General features: G+C 47.7%; 1 protein-coding gene across 2 annotated transcripts; it reads right to left on the reverse strand.

The window, feature by feature from the left end:
- Positions 1 to 4,997, reverse strand: MSANTD4 (Myb/SANT DNA binding domain containing 4 with coiled-coils). 2 transcript variants are annotated; one of them, XM_032838363.1, is made up of 3 exons: positions 4,909 to 4,997; positions 1,483 to 2,084; positions 1 to 822 (listed from the first exon to the last, which is right to left on the reverse strand). In XM_032838363.1, the coding sequence occupies exons 2-3, from the start codon at positions 1,942 to 1,944 to the stop codon at positions 247 to 249; spliced, it is 1,038 nt and encodes a 345-aa protein (XP_032694254.1). In that variant the 5' UTR covers positions 1,945 to 2,084; positions 4,909 to 4,997; the 3' UTR covers positions 1 to 246. The 2 variants fall into 2 exon arrangements, with proteins under 2 accessions (XP_032694254.1, XP_032694253.1); XM_032838362.1 differs by having other exon boundaries at positions 4,867 to 4,964.
- Between the last annotated feature and the right edge of the window lie 6,174 nt (positions 4,998 to 11,171).

Here is an 11,171-nt window from a genome sequence, read left to right on the forward strand (position 1 = left end):
TTTTACTCATTCAAAGAGTAGAGCACAAGGGTTTCTGCTATACTGTCTATGCTAGGGCCTGCCGCTGCTATGGAACACGCGGCTTCAGTATACAGGAACCCACACTTAATTGTCTTTTTCCTATCCAAAACACAGACATTAAACAGGAGAAATACCAGAGCTAATCTTGCAACCATTTTTATATTACTGGATACAGAGAAAAATCTATGGTTTCCACACGTCCGCGCACCTTGGAACCGAGATCCATCAGGGCAAGTGGCCCTCCTTCTGAATTCGGAGTCTCTCCTTCTCCACTTGCAAGCGTTCCTTTTCAATCTGCAGCTTCTCCGACTCGAATTTCAAAAACTGCAGCCGATCTTTCTCCAGTTGCAAGCGTTCTCTCTCCAGTTTTAGCTTCTCTGCTTCTATGTCCTGCGGCTGAAGCACGGCCTTCTCCCCCTGGCCGAGTTCGTTCTCTGGGGCCGCTTTCTCCGCGCCCACGATCTGCAGCCTCAGCTTCTCGCGCTCGACTTGCAGCCGCTCCTTCTCCAGCTGCAGCCGCTCGTGCTCCAGGTCCAGGTGCCGCAGCCGCTCCTTCTCCACCTGCAGCCGCTCCTTCTCCACCTGCAGCCGCTCGGCCTCGATGTCCAGGCGCCGCTTCTCGAGCTCCAGCTTCTGTTTCTCGATGTTCACCAGCAGGTGGGGCTCGTCGTAGGCCGACCTGGACGGCGTGGAGTTCAGGGTAAAAAACTCGTCGATGTGGGGGAAGTCGGGGAGTTCGTTTTCCCTCCTGGAATCCGGTATGACCGATGACAACATTTCTTCCTCCTCCTCAATCTCAAACTAAAAGGAAAAAGCAACTTTCAGTTTTTATTTCGATTGTTCATGTGTCTAAACGCATCCTTCAGAGTTTCTGTATTGTTTTGAGCACAGAAAATCATTTCTTTTGAATCTTGTAAAGTATTTAAAATAAATTACCTGATGTCACTAATACAGCTGACCCTTGAACACCGTGGGTTTGAGCTGGGCGGGTCCACCTGTTCCCCAATTTTTTTGCTAAATACAGTACAGCCCTGGAAATGTATTTTCTCTTATGATTTTCTTTACTGTAGCTTACATTAAGAATACCACACGTGATATATGTAACAAAAAACAGGTGGTCATCGAGTGTTTGTGTTACCGATAAGGCTGTGGGTCTACAGCCGGCTACCGGGAGTTAAGTTTGAGGGGCAGCGAATAGGCTTTTCCACTTGCGAAGCCAGTGCGTCCCCCTGCCTCCAGCCCCCATGTCGCTCAAGGGTCAACTGTATGTATCATTAAGAGAAACATATTTAGGTTCAAAGATTAATGACATGGAGGAAGAAAAAGTGGAATGCCTTTCTTAGGAACTACTTCTAAGTGAGCTTGACAACTGGGACCTTTACTGTTCCTGGACTAGCCTGAACTCCAACATCAGAACTAAAGGAGCAAAAAGAGAACGAGGACTCCCGGGCTACTACTTACTTCGGGACTCTGGGGATCTCTTTCTTCCTCTTCCACTTTGACCTCAGTTAAGGATCCACCTGCGTCCCGGAAATCCGCCACGTTCTGCCAGTCGAAATTCGTATCATTGCGGAATCCAATCTTTTCATCGATCTCTTCGGTGAGAGAGTCATCCAAGTCGGACGTGGGGAGGGGAAACCCAGAGCCGACCAGCTTAATGTTCGCCTTCATCCTCTTCCTCTTCATGAGGGCCCGCCAGTCCAGGTACCGCCGCTTCACCTCGGTCCCCGTCCTCTGCTCGCCCTCCCCGACGGCGTTCACACACTGCGCGATCTCCTCCCAGGCCATCCGCTTCATCACATTGATGGTCGTGTTGAGCTGCTTGGAAAAAATGACTTCTTTCCGTTTCGTGATTTCTTTCAAAAGGGTCTGAGTTTCTTGGACACTAAAATTGCTTTTCCTTTTCCTTTTCAACTGCTTCATTTTCCCAACGTAAGTGCAAAGAAGATGTGAAAAGCCGGGAAATGCGACAAAGCACAAGAACCAAGGGCACCGCCTGGTTGGCCCTTTGTTCACATCAGAGTCTTCTGCTCATCTCGGAGCACAGGCGGGCTGGATGATTCCTGGGGAGAAAGAGGTCAAAGCCGTCAGCCTGCAGCGTCCACGCGGGGAGCCGTACCCCGGACCGAAGACAAGCACACAGCTCTGCTCTGGCTCTGACCCAACCGCCTCCCCGCGGTTCCCTCACCGGGGCTCCTGCCCTGGCACCTGACCCCCACGGCACCCTGGGCCACCCCTGCTTCTCCACTCCCAGGCCATTCTCTCTTCCCACCCCACCAGCCGGCTTCCCGTCACCCTCCTCCCCTGTTCCGGGCCTCTGTGCACATGGGTGCCTCGGCTGGGGAGGTGGGCACCTGCCAGGAATGAACGCCCTGCCTTCACATTAGATCCCAAGTCGCTGAATGAACATTCTAGAACACTGGTAAATGATCACATTTAATTAGTACTCTGGCCTACCATTCCTTATGTAATTTATATAAAAATATTTTTTTTCTACATATACTTATAAAAAAGGACAGAAGCAAAGTGACTTATACATTGTCACACCAGCCCAAATGTACTTTTTTTTTTTTTTAAGATTTTATTTATTTATTTGACAGATCACAAGTAGGCAGAGAGGCAGGCAGAGAGAAAGGGAAGCAGGCTCCCCATGGAGTGGAGAGCCTGATGTGGGGCTCGATCCCAGGACCTTGGGATCATGACCTGAGCTGAAGACAGAGGCATTAACCCATTGAGCCACCCAGGCGCCCCGCAAATGTACTTCTTAGTACCTATGTCGCAGCTCACTTCAGAGAACTACTGAAGTGCAAACTTGGCTTTTGCCTTCCTCTACCATCTGTTTCAGCACTAGTGGGATTGGGAGATGATAGCCCACTTGTTCCAAGGGAGGTATCCTCAATATATAACAATATGCCTAACAAACAGGAAGTACAAATACAACTTAAAACAAGGTGATTGGGGTTGGGAAAAGACAGAAAATGAAATAAAGTAACTCAAGGAAGGTAAGCTAACAAAACAAACTTCAATGGGCAAAGCATATGTTTAAAAGGAAAAGGCAGCCCCAGACAATATGGGCAAGAATCAGTTTGTGAAACTAAGTGAAGCCTTTAGATAAATTCCCCAACCTTGATTATGCCAAAAACGTAAGAACCTAACAAGTCATAAAACATTGTGAAGAGAAAATTCTAAGTAAAAAGGCTTTGTTGCTACTGTAGTTTGTGTGGACCAATGATGAGTACGTAGGTTATCAAAGACATATTTTCAGTATGGAATCAGCAAGTTAGATGTCCTTAAAAATAGAACAGAGAGCTAAAATAATATCAAATTCTGTATCATATTAAAAACAATGTATTCATGGCTTTTTGTTTCCAAAAGATAAAGAATGTTTCAGGGCACTTCAATAGCTTCTTGAACCAATTAAAAAGTGCCACCGTATTTTTAAGGTAAAAGCATGATAAAAATAATTTACCAGGAGACGAGATGAATAAACTACACACAGCGACAAAGGGGTATACGTACAGTAAATATTATGTTAGAGGATGGATCTGGCTTAGCCCAACGTTATTCCTGTGTACACGTATCTTAGATTTCCAGACAGTTTCGACGTAATTATGTGAAAACCTTTGACATCCTCTGATTTCTGTAAGAGAGTACCCAAATCAGTGCACCCTGAGCTAAAATTTGGTCGCGATTTTTGCACGGAGAGAAGCTAAGCTATGTTTCCAGGATCTTTTTTCCCTCCTGTTCTTTCCTTTGTATTTTGATGCTTATATAACAGCTTGGGGTTCTGTCATCCACCACCTAATAACTTATTCAAATATTGATTGGGCTCCTCCTATGTGCCACGCACATAGTCCTTGTTCCCCGTACTGGGGATAGAACACGTCACAGAGCGTGAAAAGATGCCATTTTAGATGTCAAATACTACCCCGTTTATGTCGGTTGTGTTCCCTGTCTTTACCGAAGGGAATTGGGCAGCTGCAACCTCTAAAACCCCATAGATCTGGCATGCCCCAACACAGACAACTGCCATTTTCCCTGAAATCCCAGCGGACATTCTTTCCAGGCTGGACATGGGTATAAGTAGTTCACTGATGTAATCCACCGAAGGCATAAAATAACTGGGGGCCTTGTTTTTTCGCTTACTAACACTTGAGAATGAAGTTCCTAAATACTGTGTGATAAGACAGAATTAAGAGGTCCGAGGGAAATCAGGCGCCGTCAATTCTGGGTCCCCCCCCCCAATAATTTATATATATTTGTAAATTCGGTAGGCTGGTCAGAAAAAGAAAGCATCACAAAATATCCAAACTTTCCCAAGTCCCCCTCCTCCCCGCGCCCACATATTCTTCTAGGAAATCCACGTCCCTGCCGACCAGGATGCGCTCTTCTCTGAAACTTGCGGTAGGTAAGTGAAGTTTACTTAGGGGCCACCTGTTATCAGAATGAGAGGACACCTGTCCCCCGGCCCCGCCGCCTTCTGTGGGACCGCCCGGGAAGGGCCGCAGGGAAGACCCGAGGACTCGGAGCTCCCAGGAGGCCATCCCGGGGGAGGTGGCGCCCGCCCGCCTCTGCCACAGCGCGGCGGCCGCACCTGCTGGGAGAGGTGGCGACCTGGACGGCAAGTCTTCTGTTTACTAAAGCAGAGTCCCGACTCGGTGCGCGGGAAAGTCCCGCAGCCTGGGTTCAGCGGCCACAGCCCTCCCACCCGCCCCCGGCGGGCTGCTACTTCTAGGAGCGTCGTGGTCCCGGGGCGACGCAGATGCAGGGCCAAGGCCGGCCCCGTGGGGACCGCCACCTGCCGCTGAGCCCCGCCGGGACCTTCCCCGCTGCGAGGGCACCCACCGTCCGCGGAGCTGCCGCCTCCTCCGAGACAGACTCTCTCACCTGCGACCCCGGCGGCACCTCCGCCCGATCGCCTCTGAGGGGGCTAGGAAAAAAAGATGCTTCATTGATCCCCGCCCACTAACTTCGCCCGCCCCCTTGCCGCCACCCACTGGCTGGCGCAGCTGCCACTCGTTCTAGACGGTTCACCCATTGGTCCGGATGGTATTGCCATTCTGTCTGAGGGCCCGCCCCAGGTCTGGCCTCACAATGGGAATCGAGTCCCCAACCGGTTCCGGGTTAGTGCCCTGGAATTCCGCCCCCTTGCGATTCGCGGCCTCCCGCTCTGCGCTCAGGCGTTGGCGTGAGGCTCTGTCAGTCAAGTGAGCTCTAGAAACCGATTGGCTCCTGGCGATCAGCCTGCGGCGCTTTTCCGCCTGATTGGGTCCCTGGCCGTCCCGCCTCCAAACTCTACCCCTGTCCTTGACCCTCACCTGTTAAAAGGGCGAAGAGGCGGGGGGACCTTGGCGTTGCCCCAGGTACCTTCAGGGTTTGTTTCGCCTTCTGCTCCAGCAAGTGGGGCTTAGTTTGGCCTCAGCGAAATGCCGGTGGTTTCCTCACACCTCAGCCGGTCCTCATCGCACTTGCCTCCAGAGTCCCTGGACCTGTTGACCAGCTCTTTCTGGTTTCCCGCGCTCTGCGCCTTCCTCCCTGGCAGCCCAGTTCTGGCTGCCAGCCACGGCTCTGGTGTCCCTGAGGGCTCTGTCTGTGGTCCCTTCTTCCCGCTGTCGCCTGGGCGTCCCTGGGCGCAGCCACACTCCTGACAGAGTGCAGACCGTCTCCCAGGCGCTGGGCTGCTTTTCCCTCTGGCTTCACTTCGGCTTCGTCTCCGAGCCACATGCCCCGCTTCTCCCTCACTCCTTCCCCCACTTCTCCGCTCTCAGTCCCCAGCCTGGAGAGTGGCCCAGGGACTCCGTGTGCTCACCGCGGGGCCTCCGCCGGGAAAGGCCTGTCGCTGCCTCTTCCCTGCTGGGCGCGGGCTGGGGTGGCAGTTCTGTCAGAAGGTCAGAAGGAAGCTCTCCTTCGTCTCCACTCGCCGGCCTCCTTCCAAGCGGTCTCTCGGATGTGGGAGGCCCGGCCGACCGATGCTCAGTCACATCTCAAGCTCTTGGGCGCCTGAGAACTTGTTTAGCCCGAGTGTTGTCCACGGCTGTACGCGGCATCCCCTCTCTGTGCCTGTTAAATCCTGCCCCAGCCCTACCCCGGCGCGCTCCTCTCCTCGGACAGCTCTTGTCCCCTGTGCCCTGTGGGTGGGTCTTTCTAGTTCACTGTGGTCCTTTCTCGGCCTACACGGTGCCTGGAGTGGAACAGGCACGCAGAAGGGCTCTGGTGGATAAATAATGGAATGTTCCGGATGAATGGTGAATGTTTTCCGGATTCCCGGAAGAACGCTCCCATAAAAGTGAAGTCCTTGTGAAATACACTCCTCGACATGTGATGATCGGTTTAATCTTTCCGATTTTCACTGGCGAGTCTGTGTGAGAAGCATGCCTATACTTTTGCCTAAGTAGGACGAAAACATGTTTTCTTGACAATTACAAGAACTTAGATTTTTATAATTTTGACTTTTGTTTGGGGTGGGTGTTTCTCGGGTGAGTGTGGCGAGAAGGTAAGAAAACTGTCCATCCCAATGATGACCACTTTCTCTCTGTTCCCTTTCAGAGTATGTCCGCTTCCTGAGTCTGTTCATCGGCTTCATTAACACGGACAACACCTAGACCGCGGCAGTAAGTATTAAGAACCTTCTGCTTTCAGAGGAACTCTTGAAGGTTTCTGCAATCAAATCTCGATCTCTTTGCAAGGCCTTTTCCAGATAGCCTCACTATTTTTTTTCAGCTAGGACTTGCATGAGTGCATGTGGACCAACAAGTGGTCATGGAGGGTAATCCAAAATGCCTAGTATTAGTACCCTGTTACGAACCTGATAGTCTGTTAACTGACTTGATTTTTCTTTTTACTAATATCAGACGAGACATAAAACCCCAAAGTTCTTACACACTTATTCTAGAACTGAGCTGTCCAACTGTTGTAGCCGCTAGCCGGAAATGGGGCTAGTAGAACTGAATAACTGAAGTTTAGTTCTATTTAATTTTAATTAATTTTAATTTAAAAATAGAATTCAGTCAATTCAGTGACTGGAAATGTTTGGAAAACTTATGTGAATTATTAGTTATGTGAATCTACTTTTTCAACTGTAAATTTTAAAAAAATCTAATTACAGATGGAATAGGGATGCCTGGCTGGCTTAAGGTGGTAGAGCCCCTGCCTCTTGATCCTGGGGTCAAGCGTATGTACATGCATACATACAGACAGGATTTCTGATAAATTAGCATCCTAACTGAGAGGTACTGTAAGAATAAAATAAACACAGGATTTCAGAGATTTAGTTTAAAAATGTACAAGGCCTCATTGATGATTTTCATACTGATTACAAGTTAAATGATAAAATTTTGCATACTTGGGTTAAGGAAAATATATTCTTAAAATGAATTTTGCCTGTGATTTGTTTTTATGCTTTTTCAAATGCGGCTAATACGAAATTTAATCTCATACATGTGGTTTGCATTGTATTTCTGTTAGACAGGCTGTTCTAGGTTGTGTGTGGCCACAGCTTATTAAAAGTCTCAGAATGAGAAAATTTTAAAAATTCACTCTTGGTATATATACACTTTCGGTTTTTCTCTCCTGTTTGGCAGTCAGAGAGGCCTCTTGTTGAAAACAGTTTTAACGGTTTTGTGGGTTGACCATCTGTCTCTTTGAGTCCCCTGCAGAATAAGTTTTATTCATGCAAAATAGCCTATATTTTAAATTGCCCCATTCCAAATATATACTGAATGTGTAGTGAAATTGATCTGGCCCTTTTTTGCATTATATACCAACAGAAAAACTGCAGAAATGTCATTTTAGTAATAAAGATTAATCACATTGTTTTCTCAGTTTGAGAAATTACTGTGACTTTTTGTAACCTCTTGGTTGTTTTATGTGGATGCACATTCTTGAGTTCCTTCTGTAAGAATTGTACTGAGTTTTGGAGCCGGGAGCTCGTCAGTCACTGGCCAGTTCTCTTTCTTCATCTCATTTTGAAAATAATTATTGAATACTATTCTGTGCCAGCCACTGCCCTCAGGGCTTCCTCTGCATGAGTCTATTTCACTATTACAAGAACCCTCCTATTCCTTCCAGTTTGTAGGGGAGGGACCTGAGGCTGAATGCTGGGAAGGGGGTCTCCCAGGCTGCACAAGGTAACTGGCGTTTAAGCCCAGGTGGCCCCCACGCTCACACCCTGTGCTGGGCGCTCACTCACGGCAGGTGTTACTGCTCCCTGCCAGGACATTTAAAAGTGGACAAACATTTAGAAAGATTATAGAAGAGTAGAGAGACAACGAATCCTCTCCACCACACACACCAAATACCATCTTTTCCCAAACATTTTTGGACTGTGTTATAAGCTCCTCAAAGGCAGGGATCATGTCCCTTGTCTCTTATCCCCAGCACGGACCTTGCATTCACTGTTTGTTCCCAAACGCGTTTTGATTTGGGCTTGCGGCATGGATGATGGTCGTAGAATCCCCTGGAGCCGTGGCCTTCGCCAGGAAATCCATCAGTGGTTAGGGGCTGACTGACAGCTGCTCTGTACTACACTGTCTGTTGCTTTTACTTCACTTCTTCGCCATTTTCCACGGAGAACCTTCTGAATACAACAGCTGTATTGTCTCTAGGCAAAGTCTGTTCTTGACTTTTTTCCTGTTCTGATTATTTGTCCATGAGGAGGAGTAATGGCTGTGGTCAGTACACATTAACAATAGCACAGAGGTAAGTGGGATCCTGAGTTGGCCTAGACAACTTGCCTTCGGTGACTCTGCTCATTTAATTGTTTTTCTTTAAGAGCTCTCTGTGCCCAGTGTGGGGCTGGAACTCATGACCTTGAGATCAAGAGTCACAGGCTGTCCTGACTGAGCCAGTCAGACACCACTCATTTAAATTTTTTAAGACAGGAGCTGTGATTGCTGGCGAGACTTTTTGGAAACAAGGAAAAAGGCTGAAGGGACACAGGGGGAAAAAAAAGCATTTCACAAGATCTAGTAACAGAGAGCACCTCAAATTTTAGCTTGTCTCCCATTCCCAAATACACACTTTCTTAATACTCTTGAGCGCGGTTCACTGTCTGCAAGGCCAAGAAATGAGAGTACAGATTTAAACCATAGTTAACAAGGCGGTTATGGGGGATCCAGGTTATTTGCCATTTTTCAAAATGATTTCTAACTTCATAAAAAGATAAATCCAGAAGACTTTATAATCCTACTTCCTTTATAATCTCTGTCTTTTATTTCTGTCCTCACGTTGTCTCCTTTTGGGTCTGTCTTACAAGAAAGAGTGGTTTGTGGCTTGTCTGGTCACTAAGCAGTGGCCTGAGACCACATCAGCAGGAGCCTGGCTCCTGGGTCTGGTTTCCCTTCCTTCTCCCGTGGTCAGCTTCAGAGAATCCTGTTCTGCCACGTCAGAGAGCATATCAAACTATTTGATTTCTCAAAAACGTAATGATATGGAAGACAAAAGACAAAAAAACAGAAGATAAAATTCACCCGTGTTGTCTCTTTTTCCAATTCCTCCCATCCCCTTCATTCCTAGCTGGAAAATACCATAGCTACACTCGCTCGATGCCGACTAGGCACCAGACAGTAGTAAGTACTTCACTCATCTTGTCTTTTATAAGGGGCTTACAATTAGGGAAACTAAGGCATGGAATTGAGGACGCATCAGCATTTTATGAGAGAGGAAATGGAGGCTTGGGAGTTAGGAGGTTATCTATAGGTCACACAGCAAGGCTGTGGGGGTACTGAGACCCCCTGCATGGATCCCAGCCCCTTGCTTCCCCAAACCCTTGTGAAGACTTCCTCTCTGGGCAAGAAACGATTTTCCCAAGTTACAATTGAGCTGAAAAAAACCTGAAAAAAGCAGAAAGCAGTGGCCCCTTACAGAGCTGTTGATAACGTACCAGCAACTCCTGTAGCATGAGCTGTAGGTCCAGACCTCCCTCACAGAGGCTCCATGCCATCCCCTTCCAGATCCTCTACCTTTTCCTGGTTTTGGTTCTTGAACTACCCTTAGCTCTCCACTGTGATCACTAACCTTCCTTTTTTTTTTTAATTTTTTTAAATTAAGTTTTAAATTTCTTTTATAAACATTTAATGTATTTTTATCCCCAGGGGTACAGGTCTGTGAATCGCCAGGTTTACACATTTCATATCACTCACCATAGCACATACACTCCCCAATGTCCATGTCCCCACCACCCTCTCCCGGCCCCTCTCCCCCCAGCAACCTTCAGTCTGTTTTTTGAGATTGGGTCTTTTATGCTTTGTCTCCCTCCCGATCCCATCTTCTTTCATTTTTTCTTTTCCTACCCCCCAAACCCCCCATGTTGCATCTCCACTTCCTCATATCAGGGAGATGATATGATAGTTGTCTTTCTCCGATTGACTTATTTCGCTAAGCATAATACCCTCTAGTTCCATCCACGTCATCGCAAATGGCAAGATTTCATTTCTTTTGATGGCTGCATAGTATTCCATTGTGTATATATATATATATATATACCACATCTTCTTTATCCATTCATCTGTTGATGGACATCTAGGTTCTTTCCATAGTTTGGCTATTGTGGACATTGCGGCTGTAAACATACGGGTGCACGTGCCCCTTCGGAGCACCATGTTTGTATCTTTAGGGTATATACCCAGTAGTGCAATTGCTGGGTCATAGGGAAGCTCTATTTTCAGTTTTTTGAGGAATCTCCACACTGTTTTCCAGAGTGGTTGCACCTTTCATTCCCACCAACAATGTAGGAAGGTTACTAACCTTCCTTTTTGTATCCTTCCTTGTTCATGGCATTCTCACCACTCTCTCCCCTGCTTTTTCTTCTAAATCTCTCCCTTTTTTCTTATTAATCAAAAATGCATAGCTGAAGCATGTTTCTACTATTGCATCTCATAATTGAATTGTTGGGGTCCGTGATCAAAGGATCGAGACTGATACAAAGTGAAGATCAAGCAAAGCTTTATTTCATGCCAAGCATCAAGAATCAATCTGACCGGTCAGGGCTGTCTCTTACAAAAAGGTGACGATGATGACCCCGGCAAGGCCGCTCCCAACGTGGCCGCTCTGGACGAGGCCTCTCCCCAGACGATGCTGCTCTTGACTAGGCCGCTCGCGGAGGAGGCCTCATGTCGAGGAAGCCACTCCCAGAATAAAGCTGCTCCCCGGAA

The sequence above is a fragment of the Lontra canadensis genome, unplaced genomic scaffold (genome assembly GCF_010015895.1).
Source record: "Lontra canadensis isolate GAN:19392208 unplaced genomic scaffold, GSC_riverotter_1.0 scaffold104, whole genome shotgun sequence".
Lineage (NCBI taxonomy): Eukaryota > Metazoa > Chordata > Mammalia > Carnivora > Mustelidae > Lontra > Lontra canadensis.